At 42.8% G+C, this 21,523-nt stretch overlaps 1 protein-coding gene across 1 annotated transcript in view; it reads right to left on the bottom strand.

The window, feature by feature from the left end:
- Positions 1-21,523, bottom strand: part of EPB41L4A (erythrocyte membrane protein band 4.1 like 4A) — a 213,040-nt gene that overhangs the window by 29,227 nt on the left and 162,290 nt on the right. Inside the window, exons 13-16 of the mRNA XM_060235611.1 lie at positions 18,374-18,427; positions 18,155-18,276; positions 6,546-6,636; positions 6,275-6,358 (exon numbers count right to left, since the gene is read on the bottom strand). Coding sequence (XP_060091594.1) covers positions 6,275-6,358; positions 6,546-6,636; positions 18,155-18,276; positions 18,374-18,427 — 351 coding nt within the window. The remainder of the gene's footprint in view (positions 1-6,274; positions 6,359-6,545; positions 6,637-18,154; positions 18,277-18,373; positions 18,428-21,523) is intronic.

Genomic DNA, 21,523 nt, shown 5'->3' with positions numbered 1-21,523 from the left:
AAATGAGAGAAAAGCATTCAAACTTATAGACAGGATTGAGGGGGGAAAAATTAGCATATAACATGATGTAGACATTTCAAGACAAAGCAGCAACAACAAGCAAAGTGCACAGTGTCAACAGCTGTATGGATCCAATTAAGAGGAAACAACATTTAAAGCAACAATATGTCAAAATAGGAGATAAGTGTGTACGAGAATCTGTTCTAATTATGGGAACATTAACTTTATGATGCCCATCTGCCTCCCCTCAAGTGTGAAGGTAACAATTGCTATATGTATAGAGGATGTATAGAAGAGAGACAGAGAGAGATGCATAAAATACATAGCATGTATAGTCATCACAGAGGATGTATAGAAAAGCATGAGAGAAAGAGAAAAATGCATAAAAATAAAAAGAATGTATAATCCTTACAGAGGATGTATAGTCCTTGTCTCTCTTTTCTTTTCTCTTTTCTATACATCCTCTGTAAGATCTATACACCCTATATATTTTTATGCATCCCCCCCCTCTCTCCTCTCTTTGTACAATGTAATACTGTTTATAATAGAATGCAATAAATAGGTATAGATTTTTTCAGTTACAACACCTCTAAGAACAACATATTAGTATGGTATTTAGAACAACATATAGCAATTGTTAGCTTCGTGCTTGAGGGAAAGCAGATGGGCATCATAAAGTTAATTTCCCCACAATTAGAAAAGATTCTCCAATTAGAAAAGATTGTCTCCTATTTTGACGTATTTATTGCTTCACTTATTGTTTCCCGTTAATTGTTTCCCATACTGCTGTTGACCATGTGCACTTTGCTTGTTGTCCCTCCTTTGTCTCTACATGTCTACTACGTTATATGCTAATTTTTTTCTCAAACCTGTCTACAAGTTTGAATGCTTTTCTCCCATTTCATTGTATCTGAAGAAGGACAGGTTTCTTACCTGTAACTGATGATCTTCGAGTGGTCATCTGTGCAGTCACACATATGGGTTTATCCGCCAGGATCGAGCCCATCTCGGAGTATTCAAAGCAATCCTAAAGCGTTATTTTTGGCGCGCCTTTCCCCTCGTCCCGGGGAGGGGGCAGGGACTGCGCATGCCCAGACGAGGGGGGAGGCGGCCAACCCACTCAGTTTCTTCCCGCCGTAGGTAGGTGTATAAATGCAAGATGTGGAAGTCCAGCAGCGGGGAAGGCTGGGTGGGTATGTGTGACTGCACAGATGACCACTCGAAGATCATCAGTTACAGGTAAGAAACCTGTCCATCTTCATCGTGGTCTCTGTGCAGTCCCACATATGGGTGACTGGCAAGCTATCTTGCAGGAGGCGGGTGCTGGATCTGTAAAGAAGGTCTGCAAGTTAGAGTAGAGCAAGTAAAATAAAATTGTACTCACAACAGGTCGCAGACGACTTCAGTCGAAGATTGATCTCAGCACGGCCTGCCCAAATGATGTGTCACACCGGGCACGAACGTCGAGAGCGTAGTGCGAGGCGAAAGTGGATGGGGACGACCAGACTGCAGCAGCGCAAATGTCCTCCATCGGAACGCCCTTACAGAAGGCTGTTGAGATTGCGACCGCTCTGGTGGAGTGAGCTCGCAAGTGCTCAGGTAAGGGCTGTTTAGCCAATTCGAAGCATAAAGATATAGTGGAGGTAATCCATTTAGAGAATCTCTGGGTAGAGATTCTGGTACCCTGATTATGGGTAGCATAAGATACAAAAAGTCTGTTGTCTTTTCGGAATTGTTTAGTTCTGTCGATGTAAAAGGCTAGAGCTCTACGCACGTCGAGGTGATGTAGGGTGCGTTGGGCCGTGTCTGTAGGGTTTTGGAAGAACGCAGGAAGGATGGAAGGCCTCCCTAGATGGAAGGGGGAGACAACCTTAGGCAAGAAAGCGGGATCAGGGCGTAGTACTACCTTGTTATGGTGAAAAATGGTGTACGGGGGATCAGCCCTGAAGGCGCAGATGTCGCTGGCTCGCTTGCCAGTAGTAATGGCTACTAGAAGGGCAGTTTTCCACGTCAGAAGGTGTAAGGGAATGGAAGCCATGGGTTCAAACGGTGGCTTCATTAACTGACTGAGGACTAGGGATAGGCTCCAAGCAGGCTGTATTTTACGGATTGGAGGGTGGAGGTGAAGAATTCCCTTCAGGAATGCCTTGGTTGCGGAGTGAATAAAAACAGTGGAGCCATCGATGGAAGGATGGAATGCAGAGATAGCTGCGAGGTGCACCTTCAGGGAGGAGTGAGATAGACCAGTTTTGGAGAGAGTCAAGGTGTAGGTCAAAATCTGGTTGATGCTGGCAAGCTCAGGTCGAAAGGAATGAAGTTCAGCATATTTGGAGAAACGTTTCCATTTGAAGGCATAGGATTTTCTGGTAGCAGGCTTCCTAGCATTGAGGATGATATGACGAACCTCAGGAGAGAGGGTTAGGAACTGATTCTCCATGCTGTGAGGCGGAGGAGAGTCGGGTTGTGATGAAGAACCTTGCCGTTCTGTTGAGAGAGAAGGTCCTGAGCTTGCGGGAAGCGGTGAAAGAGGCCGTGCGACAGCAGGAGGAGAGTGGTGAACCAAGGTTGACATGGCCACCATGGAGTCACTAAGATGCAGTTGGCACCATCCGTCATGATTTTTTGCAACACTCTCGTAATGAGAGGAACTGGTGGAAACATGTACAGCATTGGACCGCTCCAGGGTTGTAGGAAGGCGTCCCCTGCTGACAGTGGAGACGGCTGGCCTCGTGTGAAGAAGCGCGGGCATTGAGCGTTGTCCTGTGTTGCAAAGGCATCTATGTCCGGTGTGCTGAATCTCAGAAATAGCGGAAGGAGATAACGGCGGTTGATGGACCACTCGTGATCGTTGATGGGACATCGGCTGAGGGTGTCTGCTTGCACATTTAGGGTTCCGGGTAGATGCACAGCAGACAGGAAAATGCCGTGGGCAATGCTCCAGTGCCACAGGCTTAGGGCTCTTTTGCAAAGTCTGATGGAGGCAGTGCCCCCCTGCCGGTTTATGTAGAAGACAGTAGCGATGTTGTCCGATGTGACTTGGACATGCTAGTTGTGAAGCGATGGCAGGAAAGATCGTAGGGCCCTGTGGACTGCCATCAGCTCCAGACAATTTATGTGGAGGGAGCGCTCGTACTCCGTCCACTGGCCCTGAACTGTAAGCTGTCCTAAGTGGGCTCCCCATCCCCACTTTGAAGCGTCTGCGGTGACAATCACCGAGGGAGGAGTCTGGACAAAGGACATCCCCTTGAGAAGGTGATGGCGCACAGTCCACCATTCGAGAGAAGGGATGATGTGAGCTGGGATCGTGAGCATAGTGAGCTGGTGTTGACGCTGAGGATGGAAGGTCCTCACAAACCACAACTGCAGAGGACGCATGTGCAGTTTGGCAAACTGAAGCACCGAGGTGGTGGTGGCCATGAGGCCCAGCATCCTCTGAAAGGTGAAGGCTGTCTGAGAACGATGTAGAATAATGTCCCTGGCCAGAGACATAATGTGTTGTGCTCTGTCTGTTGGTAGATACGCCTTGCATGACACAGTCGAGAGGTGGGCCCCTATAAATTGTATTGATTGAGTAGGGGTTAGATTCGATTTGGAGATGTTGACTTGGAGGCCCAAAGAGGCCAGGAGAGACAGGGTCGTCGAGACATCTGACTGGAGTTGTTCCTTGGAGTGGGAGACGACTAGCAAGTCGTCTATGTATGGGTAAATGGAGATGCGTTGTTGTCTCAGCATTGCTACTACCACCGCCATGCACTTCATAAACACCCTCGGGGCTGTAGAGAGGCCGAAAGGAAGAGCACGGAATTGGTAGTGTTGATCCCCTATGGCAAATCTGAGGAATCTCCTGTGATGTTGGCTGATGGAAAGGTGGAAATACGCATCCTGGAGATCTATTGAAGCCATCCAAGCTTGTTCTGGGATCAACGGAAGGATGGATTGGAGTGTGACCATTCGGAATTTCTTGTAACGAATATGGTGGTGTACCTTGTAAAGTGCCTCAACTCTCTTAGACGTCAAAGGTACGGAGGCTGGCTTGTCCCATGCTTCTTTTAAAGTCTCTAGGTGGAATGGGAGCATGGGAAAGGAAGATCCTGTAGGAAGATCTGCATGCACCAGGTCGTAGACCACGTCAGAGACTCTTGGTACATCAGTAGTCAACTTCACATTAAGAGAAGTAGCCATGTTAGATAGAAGGTCCAGGTACGACTTAGGGCCTTCTGATGGAGAGAGATCTGCAGGCTTAACTATGTCGGAGTCTGGAGAATGGAGGTCTGAGACTGAGGAATTGGACGATACAGATTGTTCAGTCTCTGAATCATTAATGTCAGCGTCTGGAGTTTTGTTGACCTTTTCAGGTGCAGGAGGCTCCGGTCTAGGAGGTTGTGTCGGATTGATAGGAGAAGGTAGTTTAGGCCTCTGGTATTCATGAGGAGACGGGTTTCGGTACCTAGGGCGGACACGTTCGTCGGAATGGTCCTTGTAGTAAGGCCTCTCTCGGAATCTGGAATCCTCGCGGAACCGAGAGCGCTCCCGGTTGCGATGTCTGTAGAAGCCGGGAGAGGGTGATCTAGGGTATCTGTAATATCTGTGAGGTGATGGAGATCGAGATCTTGAAGGAGAATAATAATAGTAATGGTCCTTATGTCCACTTCGGGATCTGAAGTCTCGGGGTCGAGGGGATTCTCGGGGCCGAGGAAGTTCTCTCGGAGTCGAGGGGTTCCTGGTTAACACTGGTGTAGTGACAGGATGGAGCGTAGGAATCTCACGGAAGCGGTCCTCGAGAGGAATGAGGTGTTGACTTCTCATCGACTTCGGGGACTCAGTATCTAAGATTTGGTCTGGCAGCGATTCGTGCACTGATGGAGATCTTGAGCTGATGCGCACTATTTCCAGTGGCGTGATGGCCGGAGTCGAAGTGGATTTCGAAGCCGGAGTAGTCCGGTTCGAGGGAACGGTGGTCGTAGTCGGTCGAGGTGTGTCGGGCCTGATTAGGACGACGGGTTCGAGAGGTCGAATCACGGTGCCGGGTTCGAGAGGCTTGCGGCTGAGTTTCTGTCTCTTGGGAGACTTCGGGTTCGAAGGGTCATCCGGAGTCGAAGAATCCTTCGGGGTCAACTCGGTACGGTGTCGTTTCTTAGAGTCGTCAGACTTCTTGTGGTGCTTGCTGGATTTATGCTTGCTGGGAGCCTGCGCCACGGAAGCAACCGGCGGATTCGCTCCCTTCGAAAGTAGGGAAGACGGAGAGGACTGCGAGACTGAGGCTTGCGCCATAACCGGGTGAAGAGAGGACTCTAGCAAGTGGCTTTTGAGTCTTGCCGCGCGGTTTTTTCTCGCTTGTTTGCCGAACTGGCTACAGTGCACACACGAGTCTGTTCGGTGGGACTCCCCGAGGCAGAAAAGGCAAAGAGAATGCCCGTCGGTCGATGGTATTTTCGCTGCACAGCGAACGCACCTTTTGAAAGTAATTTTTTCTTTTACCTTCCCTTCCATCCGCCCGGAGAGAGGGGGGGGGGAGGAGGACGAAAAGACGAAGTAGAGAGAAAGATTTTTTTTTTTAACGATACCAGAATAAAGAGAAGAGGAACGAAGCGAAGAACGACGTAGATCGGAAAGGGTGAAAGGACTGCAATGAAGCGGGAGATCAGCGAGATAGGTGTTTTCCGGACGGCGGTAGAGAAGAAACTGAGTGGGTTGGCCGCCTCCCCCCTCGTCTGGGCATGCGCAGTCGCTGCCCCCTCCCCGGGACGAGGGGAAAGGTGCGCCAAAAATAACGCTTTAGGATTGCTTTGAATACTCCGAGATGGGCTCGATCCTGGCGGATAAACCCATATGTGGGACTGCACAGAGACCACGATGAAGATGTGCGTGTGTATATACGAAAGCTTATATCTTGAACAAAACTTTGTTGGTCTTATTGCTACTGGACTCCATCTTTATTCTACAGAGAATCAAGGAAAAGAAGCTCTGCCAAGCATCCCAAGCAGAGCTTCCAATAGTTGCCTGGAGCTGGAGGTGGGTTGACTGTGGCAAAATCAACCCAACCTCTCAGATATTAGTACTTGGCAAACAATACCTAGGGAACCAATGGTGGCTAAACTGACTGTGCCCCACCTCCTAATCTTCCTGTCCTACCAAAATATAGATGCTTGGAATTCAAGAACAGAGTACAGATGTCAGAAGGGGCATATATGCAGGCAAAAAAAAAAAGTATGCTCTTCACTAAGCAAATACGGATAACGGAATTATCTTTGCAAGTCATTACATTCTTCCTTACCTCTGAGAGCAGTTTTCTTCCCATGGTGCATTAGGTTTACTTCTTTGGGTTTCTGGACTGCTTTCATTTCTTGATTTTTTAAAACTAAAAGTATGGAGAAATAACTCTATTGAAAAACTCATCTTTTTAATTGATTAAATGCAGGTATTTTAAAACTCTACTTTAAAGAAATTCTTTAAAGCATTTGCTTTCACTGATGCTGCTTATCTCCATAGCTATTTGCAGGAATAGCCAAGACCAAACTGCACAGTTCTGGACTTTTTATCATTACCTTTTTATTGGCGAGGGGGCAATAATTCTAGTAGTTTGTTCATTTTCTCCAGTCTCCTTGTGTGTAACAACCTGGTTTGTACAATGTGATCCTGAAGGAAAAACAAACATTTTAGGGATTCTCTTGCACTTTAGGGCACCTTGTCTTAACAGGTTTATTTGATTTTTATCCCACCCTTTCTCCGAGGACTACCACAGGGTAGCATAAATAGTATGCCTCATACCAACGCTATGAGGTAGGTTATGCTGAGAACAAATGGTCCAAAGTCACCCAAGAGCGCTTCATGGCAGAGCAGTGATTTGAAACTGTGTCTCCCCTGTTACAATTCAGCACTATAACCACTCTCTCTTTATGTTGTCATGTTGACATTGAATAAGTTCCCATTTTGTTATGCAGTGATTATCATCATATCAGTGAACATAAGAGAAGCCATGTTGGATCAGGCCAATGGCCCATCCAGTCCAACACTCTGCGTCACACAGTGGCCAAAATATGTGTGCATATATGTATGTATATATATATATTGTGCCTTTTTTCAGATGCTTGTTGCTCCACACTCTTTTGTGCAGTCGGCCAAATGCACGGTTTGCCTTTGCCAGCCTGTTGTCAATCTCCTTGTCGATCTTGGCATCTGAGGAGATGATGCACCCCAGGTAGCTGAACTGCTGGACTGTCTTCAGAACTGATTCACCCACAGTGATGCAGGGAGGGTGATAATCTTCCTGGGGTGCAGGCTGGTGGAGAACTTCTGTCTTCTTCAGACTAACTTCCGGACCTGCCTGTCCCACATTGGTCTTGTCAGCCACCAGCGAGCCTGCAGCAAACGTGGACTATTGCACCCTTCTTAAATCTTCGTTCGCGAAGCCAAGCCGAGAGATATATATATATATACACACACACGCACACACACACATACATACATATAAACACACACACACACATATATATACTGTGGCTAATAGCCACTGATGGACCTGTGCTCCATATTTTTATCCAATCCCCTCTTAAAGCTGGCTATGCTTGAAGCCACCACCACTTCCTGTGGCAGTGAATTCCACATGTTAATCACCCTTTGGGTGAAGAAATACTTCCTTTTATCCGTTTTAACCTGACTACTCAGCAATTTTATCGAATGCCCACGAGTTCTTGTATTGTGAGAAAGGGAGAAAAGTACTTTTTTCTCTACTTTCTCCATCCCAGGCATAATCTTGTAAACCTCTATCATGTCACCCCACAGTCAACGTTTCTCCAAGCTAAAGAGCCCCAAGCGTTTTAACCTTTCTTCATAGGCAAAGTGTTCCAGACCTTTAATCATTCTAGTTGCCCTTTTCTGCACTTTTTCCAATGCTATAATATCCTTTTTGAGGTGCGGTGACCAGAATTGTACACAGTATTCCAAATGAGACCACACCATCGATTTATATAGAAGCATTATGATACTGGCTGATTTATTTTCAATTCCCTTCCTAATAATTCCCAGCATGGCATTGGCCTTTTTTATTGCAATCGCACACTGTCTTGACATTTTCAGTGAGTTATCTACCATGACCCCAAGATCTCTCTCTTGGTCAGTCTCTGCCAGTTCACAACCCATCAACTTGTATTTGTAGGTGGGATTTTTGGCCCCAATGTGCATTACTTTGCACTTGGCCACATTGAATGTCATCTGCCACGTTGACGCACACTCACCCAGCCTCAACAGATCCCTTTGGAGTGCCTCACAATCCTCTCTGATTCTCACCACCCTGAACAATTTAGTACCATCTGCAAACTTGGCCACTTCACTGCTTACTCCAACTCCAGATCATTAATGAACAAGTTAGAGCATGGGACCCAGTACTGAGGCCTGCTTACCGTCCTCCACTGCAAAGACTGCCCATTTATACTCACTCTCTGCTTCCTATTAATTAGCCAGTTTTTGATCCATAAGAGGACCTGTCCTTTTACTCCATGACTCTCGAGCTTACTAAGGAACCTTTGATGAGGAACAGTTTGGAAATTAATATACACGGCTTTTTTTTTGAGCAGGAACACACAGGAACACAGTTCTGGCTGGGTTGGTGTCAGGAGGTGTGGCCTAATAAGCAAATGAGTTCTTACTAGGCTTTTTCTACAAAAAAAGCCCTGGGTGAAACAATGGTGACATAACTCATTGCATAGCCTAATATGCAAATGAGTTAATGCTGGGCTTTTTCTGCAAAAAAGACCTGAATATGCATACATATACACAAACATATCCTTACACACACATGCTACAGTGGTGCTTCAAAAAGTGAAGGCAAGTCTCAGAGCCGTGGTTCAGCCTTCTACTTATTCTCTTACTGCACAATGCCAAACAGAAGAGAAGAATTTGCTACAATTCCTATGGATCCAGTGCCTAAAAAGGAAGCAACAGTTTCCTCCCAACTTTAACTGTGAGGTGGTATCCATAAATCAAGCTTTAATTGTTAAAACTCAGAAAACATAGGAAATCACATAACAGGAAGCCAAGACCACGCTGTTATTGTGGAAACTGACTAAAGAAAATAAATATTTTTTTTAAACCTGTTTGGAAGTCTAACCCAGCATAATGATCACCGTATAGGAAGAATCTTAAGTAAATTCAAAAAGGTTTTGAAGATTGGACCATTGCTTCTATGCAGATAAAAACTGAATCTATATATATAAAAGGGAAATGTGGCCCCACTCTGAGCATACCCACAGCTCAGGGTCACAGATTTTCCTGCAAACCTGGGAACCCTCTCCCAGACTTGTAGAAAAATCTAAAATCTTTAAAAAAAAAATACACTGGGGGTTAAATTCTCTGCCAAATAAAAGATTGTTCTCTGTGCAAAAACTGAGACTGCATCTACCTCCAGCATGATTGTTGGTGGCTGTACTGGAGCCCAAAAGCTGCTGCAGAGCCAGTAAAAAACTGAGGTGGAAGATGAGATCTCCCTACCCATGAATCTCATGGACTCACACCTGTATGATACTGTCATTTAAATGTACAGAATCTTGTTAATGGAAGTTTGAAACAAAGTACCTGGTTGTTTGTTAGAGCTAGTCATTGTACTGTTGGCTGCTATGCTAACAAAACAAGATGTAGTATGCTAACAAAACAAGTTAGCTCGTCAGAGTCACTATCACACAGGCCCATAGCTACAAGGGGGGCCAAGCCACTCCATTCAATCCCCCCTTCCATCTTTATGGCCCTTTCATTGGAGGGCCTCCAATCTGCCCCCTTTACTTAACGTAACTCACGGCCACTCTGAACAAGTGTAGCATTGCTCCTGGGGTGCCAAGGGAGGAAGCCTTCCTTGGAACACAAACAAGCCTCTGCTAGCTGGCTCCTCAATGGCCAGAGGCAGTGGGGGCCTTGGAATTGGTGGGGGGAGAGTTCTTTCTTCGAGGGTGAGAAGGAGGCTTTGCTTTTGCCTGGCTAGAGAGACCAGCATGAGGGGCTTCAGATCGGCACCGGGAGGGGGGCAGAAACCTACTTGCAGCCAGATCCCCTGGAAGGTTTACTGAGTTACACAAATGAGGGAGGGGGACTATCACTTTACTTGAGTAGCAGAAAAACTATTTAGGCCAAACCGGGGGCCCCCTTGGCCTCCCAAACAAAAAATGCTATCAGAGCTAGACAGTTCCTGAGTGGGTCTCTGTGCAAGGTTCCCAATCCTCCAAATGACTGGAAACAAAACAAAAAAAAGAGGGGGGGGGAGCCCAGCAGCAATAAACACGAAACCGAAGACTAGTCTGGACAAGACTTCCGCTTTTTTAAAGAGATGTGTGTAGGGAAAGGGTTTTGGAAGTAAAAGCTGGTATTCTTTGGCTCAGCATTCATTCTGACCAAGGATAATATGAATCTCCAAGCTCTGGTATGAATTTCCTAATTATAGAAATAATCTACCAATTTAGGGTTGCCAATCCCCAGTTGGGGGCAGTTTGGAGGCCCTCCCCCCCACTTCAGGGTCATCAGAAAGCAGGGTGAGGGGGCAGGAAATGTCTGCTCGACACTCCATTATTCCCTATGGAAACCAATTCCCATAGGGTATAATGGAGAATTGATCTGCAGGTATCTGGAGCTCTGGGGGGCCCCTGTTTTTTGAGAAAGAGGCACCAAATTTGCAGCATAACATCCTCAAAACACCCTCCAAGTTTCAAAAGGATTGGACCAGGGGGTCTAATTCTATGAGCCCCAAAAAAGGTGCCCCTATCCTTCATTATTTCTAAAGGAGGGAAGGCATTTAAATGGTGTGTGGTCCCTTTAAATTTGATGGCCAGAACTCCCTTTGGAATTCAATTGTGCTTGTCACAACCTTGCTCCTGACTCCAACTCCAATGTCTCCTGGCTCCACCTCCAAAGTCCCAGATATTTCTTGAATTGGACCTGGCAACCCTACACCAACTATTTAAAATTTCTTTTTCTGTTGTTCCTTTAAAACAGTAGACTACTGAGCCCCATAACAGAATTTTGAAGCAATGTTAATTCCAAGGTCCTGTTTATGGCTCTTGGAGGAAGAAAATGCCCAGAAAATGAATAAGCTAAGCTTCCTTATAAACATAAACTATGTGGTCAAGGAACGAATAGCATTTAACCGAGACAGCCTTAATACTAATGTATAACAGGATTACTGCACTTGTGTTTGCATGAGTTTAAAATAAGACTTATTAAACTTTGCTCATTTTCTGTTCCACACAGAGTTATGCACACAATCAATAATTATGACACTGAGATCTTCAAACAACTTCATGGAACAGGTTGTTATATACATGTTTGAACATTTATACAATGGATGAACTGTTAAGCCTATACAGTAGCTGTTATAGTAAACAAACAAATAATAAACAATAGGGTTATCTGGAAATAGACTATAATTTCTGAGGGAAAATATGTAACCTTATAATAAGCAAACAAGACATTTTAATAAAGCTTCTGTCTTCTAAAAAGGCAATGTAAATAATATGGAAGTAGACAGCATATAGAACTGTTTGGAAATTTAAATGGCAAAATATATTTCAGTGCTCTGGTTGCCAATTCTCAGGTGGGGGCAAGGGATCCTCCAGTTTGGAGGCCCTCTCTCCACTTCAGGGTCCTCAGAAAGTGAGGGGGGAGGGAAATGTATGCTGGGCACTCCATTATTCCCTATGGAGACTGATTCCCAAAGGGTATAATGGAGAATTGATCTGTGGGTACCTGGGGCTCAGGGGGGCTGTTCTTTTAGATAGAGGCACCAAATTTGCAGCATAGCATCTGGTGCCTCTCCTCAAAACACCCTCCAGGTTTCAAAAGGGTTGGACCAGGGGGTCCAGTTCTATGACCCCCCCAAAAAAGCTGCCCCTATCTTTCTTTATTTCTAATGGAGGGAAGGCATTAAAAAGATGTTGGCTCAATTGTGCATGTCACAATCTTGCTTCTGACTCCACCCCCAATGTCTCCTGGCTCTACTCCCAAAGTCCCCAGATATTTCTTGAATTGGACTCGGCAACCCTACAAATAGCTGAAGATAGTAGAATTAATAACTTTTTCAAAAGGGCAAAATTGCAGAAGTGCATCTTATAATTTCAGCAGAAAAGGAAAATACAGTTGTTGTTTGTTGATTTTTAAAAAGAAACCTACTTTCCTTTTGGGGGAAGTACATAGGTAGTGTTCCAAAGGGCAGAAGAGCAATACCCTGAGTTGGAGACCATGTGGGATGGAATCAGCCTCTGCCCTTCAGTCATCATTGGGCCTCAAGCAAACAAAAGCACCTTCAGAACTCATTCCTGGATTACTCATCACCCTTATTTCCACCAGTCTTAATTTTTATAATTCTAATTGATTTTAACTACAATAAGAAGAAGCACAAGCATAGATACATTAAAGAGGGGAAGGGGTGGATACAAAGTGGGCAAAACAGAAACAGAGAAAAATACAAATATGTCAGTTACAATTCTACCTCCAAATGAAATACCCAATTCTTTCTACCTCCAAGTATATGGTTCTCCCCATATATTTTACCATCTTTATCTTACATTATAGATTTTTTTACTAAACTATTGCTTCAAATACAAGTCTAAACAATTCTTTTCAGTACGTATAAGTATAAAAGAGTCAGAACAGTCTCAACACAGAGCTGGCTGGCTGGTTGACTGGCAGGCTAAGTTTAACCATATTGAAAACACAGACTAACTTGTTAGTTTAACCGTATCATCATTAAAATAAGCATATGAAACAGATATCTTTATCCTCAACAAACTAAAAATAAAACAATAGTTTATCTGTCTCAATATAAACAGTTTCTCCAAACATACATTCTAAGAGCAAATCTACCAAATTACAAAATAATTGTGCTGTCTGCCTTCTTAACAATTGACCCAAATTAACTATTTATTTATATAACATTTTTGCAAAACTTTTCCATCCTTAAGATCTCACTTGCCCTTTTAAAATCACCTATCAGTTCTTATTAAAAATTCCATATCTAATTACCCACAGAGGGAAAAACAGTTCAAAGACCCTTCCTAAAAAATTTCCACATCTTAATCTTTTCATTCATTCACATTTTATTTATTTCCCGCCCTCCCCGCCGGAGCAGGCTTAACTCAACCATATAGCAAATACAGACTAACTTGTTAGTTTAATAATATCGTCATTAAAATAAGCATAAGAAACAAATATCTTTATCTATTAAGAACAAGTCTACCAAATTATAAGAACATTATGCGTCTGCCTTCTTAAAAGTTAATCCAAGTTAACTATTTATTTACATAAAATTCTTTTCAAAACTTTTCAATCCTTTAGCTCTTATATCCATATTACTCTAGATGAAACAACTCAATATAGCGCAAAAATCTCACTTAGCCTTTTAAAATCGCATGTCAGTTTTTATTAAGAGTTCCATGTCCGACTATCTACAGAGAGAGAGACAATTCGAAAATCCTTCTTCCTGAAAAATTTCCACATCTTGATTTTTTGGCTGAGATGCACCTTCTATCTCCTTAATACAGCCATCCCTCTCAGTAAAAGTAGGAAGAATTCCACGCATTTGTTCCTCTCGACAAAACTTCAATCAGTCGCGATTTCCGGTCTTTCTTTTTAGCTATGCCATAAGGTTTCATTTTGGTTTTCTTTTGTTTGTTTCCCAGCGGATCACTCTCCCTTTCCAATTCCACAGACGTCACCAGGCTCTCTTTAACATTCTGCTCATGTAGATTTGAGATTTCGCTAGCTTTCAGCATAAAAGCTCCCATTTGTTTTTTAATCAACTGTGTTAATGAACCAAGACCCTGCTTCAGAGAAATTATGCTACGTAATATGTCTTTTTAATAAAATATTTCGCTTGGCAATACCATCTTTCTTTGTCAACAAACTCAGTCTATTAATCCAAGTTGAAAAGTAGCTCAGAGATCCAGCTTTTCAAATCTCCTCCTGCTGTGATTTTAAATGTTACCATTTCAGTTGTAATCAGATGACAGAAAAAAGCTCTCTCTAGAATATATCTCGTTTTTGTTCAGACCATATTGCAGCCAAATAATAGTCTCTTTAACACATATCCAATTATAATCCAGGTCGATTTAGGTATCTATATTCAATCTAATTCAGATTGTTGCCAATGCTTAAAGTTCTTAAACTTTTCGAAGCCTCATTCACAGGGAAAGTGGAGATAGAATCGACTTCTTTCCCTTCCTTTGAACTGGCACTTGTTGTTATGTAAAACGACCCATTAGTCAGTGGTATTGAAAGCACACTTACTTGCCAAGTAGAACTGCCATGCTTGAGATAGGAAAGCGATACATCAGAAGCTTGTTAAGAGAAAAGAAAGAAAGCTGTTGGGTGTTCACCTTTTGCTGCTGTGATAGCTATCATGGTGTTGGAGCTTCGGGGCATACAAGAAGGACAGGAACAGCCGCCGCTGTGCCCCTGGCTTCCTGCAAAAGTCCCATGCTGAAAAAAAAACCCTCCAGGGTCTCCTTGGGCGTGCCACATCTGTGGCACCCCTCCAACCCCCTGATTCAGAGGGGCCACAGGAGAGACGATCCGTGGACTCCTGCTGAGCTCAAGGCAATATAGCCCGGAAGCCACTTCCACCAGTCTTTAAAATGATTTACACATGGATGCAAAGGAACAATGACTTTGTTATTTATTTAAGGAGATTCCCATCGCTTTTAAAGGAATACAATAAACATTTAAAATTGTGTTTTTCTTCTTTTAACCAGCAGGAAACATATGAGGATCACCAAAATATTTTTGAACAAACCAAGTCTGACAATAACATACCCAATTAATTTCTGCTTTTTTAATATTAAAAAACCTCTGTAGAGTTGGAGTTCAATTTAGTTTTATATTTTCATCAAATAATGGATGAAGTTAAATAGAATTAAACAGGGTTAATTGCATTCCGCATTTTGCTTTGCACAGAGTGAAGGGAAAACACACTTTAAATAAAAAGTAAGGCTGACTCAAATTATTTTACTCTTTGCTCCATGTAAAGTGTGCATCTAACTGCCTCCAATTCTGCTGCCAGTCAGACTGTGGAGGAAATTGACTTCTGCACCACTGACAACTGTGCGTAAGCCACACCCAAAGCACTGGCATGTTTCTCCATTGTGCTGCCCCCTAAGTAGTTGCTTGGGGAAGCTTGGGTGGAGAACTGACTGATAAAAAGAGCAGGAAATCAAATAACCTGTTAAATGGTATCCTGAACGGGCACATTACCAGCTTCGAGTCTCAAAAAATATTTTGCACACTGGAAAGAAGAGAATTTCCAGATTCATATACAGCCATGTACTGAGCAACAGGGAAAGATTTTAAAAGGCCACTGCTCATGTTAAAAAAATTAACAAAAGTTGAGATAACTGCTCACAAGGAAGAATATTTTTTTAAAATCAGAAGTGTTATAGTCTGCCAGAGAGTATCAGAAAAACAATGCCTTTAGTTTATCCTCTATAGGCTTCCCAATCCCCAGGTCCCAGCGGGGGTTCCCCCGTTTTTACAGGCTTCTCCCCGCCCCCAGCCAGCTGGCCGGCGGGGGAAGCCCCCCCCCCCAGTCACTATGTAGTTTTAGAGCTCCTGCAGGTCCGTTTTTAAAATATGTGCCTTTAAGACTGAGCAGGAAGCAGGAAACAGGAAGGGCTTTGGAGAATGGCCCCTCCCTTTGTTTTGCTTTCATTTTCAGATCAAGTAAAGTTCTGCAGGAACAAGATCCAGTAAGTATTTGTGTGTGAGAGAGAGGGAGGGGGCAGGGGATTCCCTGGTTTGGAGGCCCCCCCTTTTAGAAAGCGTGTGTGGGGGAGGGAAATGTCTACTGGGCACTATTATTCCCTATGGAGAACAATTCCTATAGGGAATAATGGGGAATTGATCCGTGGGTATTGGAGGCTCTGGGGGGGCTATGTTTTGAGGTAGAGGCACCAAATTTTTAGTACAGCATCTAGTACCTCTCCCCAAAATACCCCCCAAGTTTCAGAACGATTGGACCAGGGGGTCCAATTCTATGAGCCCCAAAAGATGGTGCCCCTATCCTTCATTATTTCCTATGGAAGAAAGGCATTTAAAAAGGTGTGCTGTCCCTTTAAATGTGATGGCCAGAACTCCCTTGGAGTTCAATTATGCTTGTCACACCCTTGTTCCTGGCTCCACCCCCAAAGTCCCCAGATATTTCTTGAATTGGACTTGGCAACCCTAATCCTCTTTATTATTCATGTATGCAATACATCAAAGCATAAATAGTTTAGTCCTGCCAAAGGAAATGGAGAATAAGTAGGAGCTCTCAAAAGGGAACTACTGATGATCTTATTGTTCCACTGTGACAAGTTGTGAAGTTAGTAACGTTCCCTTATTGAACTGTTTGTTTATTTTTCCCAGGCCCCTTAGGGTCGAAAAGCCTGTGCTGTAGTTTGGTTTCACTTCCTCTGCTGGTTGTTGGCTGTTCAAGCAGAGTCCAGGAAAGGCCCTGCTTTTAGTCCAATAAAATTTTCAGTACTTCTAGCACTGTGTGCTTGTAGAATCATTACACTTATGATGTTATGAGTATAATAATTATATAAACAATTTTTTCACCTGAGAAATACAATAAAGGAAGCTGCTTGAGGGAGCTGAGCACAATAAATTATTTACACCGCTATTCTGCGAACTACAGGATTATCTAGATTCCTTTGTTTAAAAGCCAGCAAGACTGAGAGCTGTTTACCACAGTGTAAAGTTATACTGTGTGGGTTACAGAGGGTCCATTGAGCTTTGCTGTCTCTGGAACAAAGACTGTTTCCCATGATATCTTTCAACAAGTTTCCCAGCTTTAAAGCCATCTTTATAAGAGGTGGCTGATCTCTTGGAAATCAAGTCCCAAATATGAGATAACACAACTCTATGGTCTTGGGGTGTTTTTGACTTGCTTAGGCTGGACAATTTAAGTCATATATAAGAGTCCATCAGGAACCTAATAAACATTTTGCTTCTGCTGTTCTGGTTTAGCTAATTACAAGTTCATTATGTCTCTTCTAGGCTATTGAGCAAGCATGCCAAGAAACAGTAGCACAGCACTGAAGAGAAAGTAGCTGACTTCTAGGCTTGTTTATGCCATAGCCAAGGCCATAGCCCTCCTACACAGGTTCAGAAGTTCCACACAATCCTGCTGTTTTTGTCACTTGTACCACCCACATGCTGCAAGCTGCTTATCCATTTATATCCTATACTGATGGGAATGTATGTTTTATTTTAAAAATTTCTCCCTTCTGCTTTGCAGACTGCATCAAAAGACATCAGTAAATATAAAAAGTGTTTTAGCAAAATTTGGCAGAAATGCCCCCAGGCAAGGTAGGAAGTAGTTTCCAGTTTAAACTGAAAATAGAAGCAAAGTAAAAACACTCCGCAACCAAGCTGAAAACATACACCCTATATACCAATGTTATGCTACCAAATTTCAAAGTAAAACAAGGTGTTGCCAGGACTCTCTTCTCTTGCAGAAAAATGTAACAATCTGTAAGAAAAGGAGTGCCTTCCTGACACATTTATCTAGTGTAAATTGTTTGCGTTTCTGATTAACTGAACTGCAACTCACACCCTTCCCAAACCGAGAGAGTGAAGTAAAGCTGCCACTCAAAGCACTGATGCTGCTAGACATCAAAGAAACATAAATGGCACAGAATACTCCTTACAGTACAGCTGCCTAGTTCTTCTGTTCTAATACTCTCTGCTCTAATAAGCAATCCTGCAAAGAGAACCTCTCAAGATTTCTTGTTCAGTTTCCCTTCCCATAGTTTTACAATTCACCATAGTATTGCTCCACTTTTCACATGACCATGTAAATAAATAGCAAGGGAAATTATTCCCAATTAGGCATTTGATTTAACAGGTGTGGTTTTCAAAAGAATTTCCAACTCAATTCTCCTGCTATCAATGGTAAAAGTCAGAACATTCTACTTCAATTAACTTAATATTTACATCAGAACAAAAATATGGTATGAGCAAATTAATGGAAGTTTGATGCTACTATAACATTTCAGGATGATTTACAGGGGGTTGGAGAAAGAACAAGGATGGAAGGTAAAACCAATAATCGATACTTGTTTTGCCCCTGATTCTAACTAGCTGCGATTTATATCTTCTTAAATCTCAGTGTAAATAGGGGCTGTTCATTCTGACTTACCAGTCTGTTGTGTTTTTGCCATTCTTTTTGGATAAGTCTTGCTGCGGCTTCTTTCAACCGTTTGGTCAGGTCGAGGAAGCTGAATGGACATATCTCTGTTCATTTGCAAAGCTGTCCTCCCACTAAAACATGCAACAACATGTATTTCATGAATAAATGGAAACCTTGCAAAACAGAACTCAAAAATCTATTATATTTTAGTAAGATAAATTCATTCACTTAAGTTCAATGCAATGGCCAGTCTTCTCCTGAATTTCAGTCAAGACGGCTTTTCTATGGTAAAATGAAAATAAGGTTCATCACAATACAACCATTGCCTCCTAGTTCCTAATTAAAACATTACTCTCTCCTAGTTCCCAATTAAACATATGGCATCTCCCTTTTCTACCCCATCCTGCCTTTCATACCACTTTAAACTACTTGTTTTGTGGGGCTAGCTCAGTACCCCATCTGAATACGTTTTGAGTGATGGATGGTAGAAGCACACCAATGAATGATCTTTCAGAAACCTTCCAATAGATGATAGACTTTTCAGTGGTGTCTAACTCATTTGGTATGAGGGTCGGATCTGACATGAATGAGATCTTATTGGGCCGGGCCACGTGTGTCATAAAATGTAATACAGGTAGCACAGATATAATTTTATAAAGGGCACAGACAAACACAATTAATGATTTTTTACTTAAAATAAAACATGCTTAAAACATCAGCATGTATGCAATATTTTGTTTAACAGACTCTGATAATTGACACCTCTTGCTCTGAATTACTGCAAAAAAAACCCCTGGAGACAATATCTGAGCTGTAGCTATCTTGAGTATGCTGTTCAGATGTTGTTCAGGTACGCATCTGTAAGTTCACAAACCTACTCTTGATTTATTGACGTTCATTACAGAAATCTCATGGTCAATGCTTTGATCCTAAGACCCAGAGGAAACATGAAATGCCTGGTATTGTGAGCTTTTGTACATAAGCTGCTTTGTGTGCTGATCAAGAACAAGTGAAAGCACCATGACATAGACTAAGGGCTATGTGTTTGTCTGCAAAACTATAGTCTTCCCCAGAGAAATTGCTACAACTCCTATGAGGCAGTGCAAGAACAGAGAGACAGCAATGTATACTGATCAGTATCAGCCTACTATCTGGGAAGTCTAAGTTCAAAATCCTGAAGCAATCAAACGAAATCAAAGGAAAATGTGATAGAAAAATAAAAGGAAATGTGCTGGGTAAACTTGGGTCTGGACACACACTCTCAGTCTAATCCTGGCTTGTTGCTATTCCTCTTCTAAATAGTTCACATGTTTTCCTATTGAGAAAGACGAGAGCATGAGCGCATGAATAAAGGGGAAGGAAAACTCAGCTGCACCCATAACAAATCCACCCCCCCCCCTCTGTAGCAAGGCAAAAATTCATACCTAGAATAAAACTTTGCTGGTGTTAAAGCTGCTTTCTTTGTATCTCTCCTGTGGGATCGAGGGAACCTGGCAAAGGAAACTTTCCCTAGTTCCTTTCCTCCCCAGGGGATGAGGAGGGGGAGGATCCTCAGTCAACAGACGAAGAGAGGTTTGGCTCAGTAGCTCTGCTAGGCAATTGAGAAAGCCTGGCACCCAAGCTATCTCAATCACACAGCAGAGCTACAGAGCCAAGCTCCTCCATTAGCTGAGATTCCTCCTCCCTTTGGGAAGAGGGAGGGGGAAAGAGGGAAAGAAGTAGAGGCTGCTTTGCTCGACTGCCTCATCACAGGAGAGAAAGAAAAATGGTGACCGAAGGAAGCAAGTGAATGAGAAGGAAGCAGACGATGGCCAGTTTCTGGCAGGTCCAGTTGGAGCCCTTTGGGGGATAGATCAGGCCCGTGGGCAGGACATTTGACACCCCTGCTTTACATGACTGGCATACAATATCAATCTCTCTGACCGATTTGCCATTCACCTTATGCCACTCTCACTTTCATCTTCTCAGCAGGGCTTCCTTCCGATTTCACACTATCTGCCCCAGAGCTGCAGCAAGCGTTGGCGTTTTCGCGCAGCGAACAGAAACCACTAAAAACTAGTTTCTGTTCGCTAGGTGAAAACGGCAACACTTGCTGCAGCCCCGGGGCAGATAGTGTGAAATGGGAAGGAAGCCCTGCTGAGAAGACGAACGTGAGAGCGAGGCCCAAGTTTTGTGGGAAATTGGTCTCTCTCTCTTGTGAGGGAGAGCAAACTTCATTTGGCTGGAAAACATTTAAGATAATTTCCTTTAGTCGGTAATTTGCCAAAGGTATAATGAAGGAATTGTTCAAGATCACATACAAAATATTTTTTCTGTTTATACAGCCATGGAAACAGTGACCTTATAACACAAACCTATGTTGTGCAAGTCTTATGAATATACAATTGGTTTTGTTGTGTTTCCTGAATTAATTTCCTTAAGTATTTATTCTTATAAAATAGCATTCAACATTTGCACAGACTGAAAAATAAATGACAATGATATTTATGCAACCGTATTCCTCTAACATATTCTAATTCACATTAGCCCTACTAGCTAAAAAAATATTATTCTCCATTATTCCCTTCTATTATTGAACAATTATTCCTCAAGTGAAAAAAACACATGATATAACCAAAGGAAAAGCATTTGTTTAAGGATGTTATCTAGATCTCATGCAATAAATTGTGACCCTGCACATTTATTGTTCAATAAATTAAACTCAACTAGTACTTTTATTCTGCAGCGTATCAGTTCTAAGCAGAAAATGTGGAAGAAACCAAGGTCTGAACTAATTTGTATTCTAGTCATTGTAGTTATTCATTTGATTCCCAATATGAAAATGCAGACACTTATTTACAAATTGGTTACAAAAACTATAGATGGCTCAGCACTTTTGGGGAAGAAAACTGGAGCCAGTGTATATTAGAATTTCAAGTTTCAAGCAACAACCGTTATATTCTGTAAGTTGTACTTTTTGTTGTTGTTCAGTTGCACAGTCAAGTCCGACTCTTTGCGACCCCATGGACCAAGTCATGACAGGCCCTCCTGTCTTCCACCATCCTCTGAAGTCTGCTCAAATGAATGTTAGTTACATCAGTAATGCTATCCAGCCATCTCATCTTTTGCTGTCCCTTTCTTCTTTTGCCTTCTGTCTTTCCCAGCATCAGGGTCTTCTCCAGTGAGTGCTCCCTTCTCATTTGGTGGCCAAAGCCATTTTAAAAGAACCCATTTCTTATCTAGCTAATGTTTTTTCAATTCTCACATAGCAAGATTCACTAAACCCTCTATGTCATGTTTAACAAAAGCAAAATGCATGGACTTGTCAAGCTTTGTTCTTTAGCAACTATTCATGATGCAAAATACAAATCTTTGCTAATGATAATTCCTAGTTAAAAG

The sequence above is a fragment of the Heteronotia binoei genome, chromosome 4 (genome assembly GCF_032191835.1).
Source record: "Heteronotia binoei isolate CCM8104 ecotype False Entrance Well chromosome 4, APGP_CSIRO_Hbin_v1, whole genome shotgun sequence".
In the NCBI taxonomy this organism is placed as follows: domain Eukaryota; kingdom Metazoa; phylum Chordata; class Lepidosauria; order Squamata; family Gekkonidae; genus Heteronotia; species Heteronotia binoei.
The sequence above is the reverse complement of the archived record's forward strand: the minus strand, read 5'-3'. Positions and strand labels throughout refer to the sequence as shown.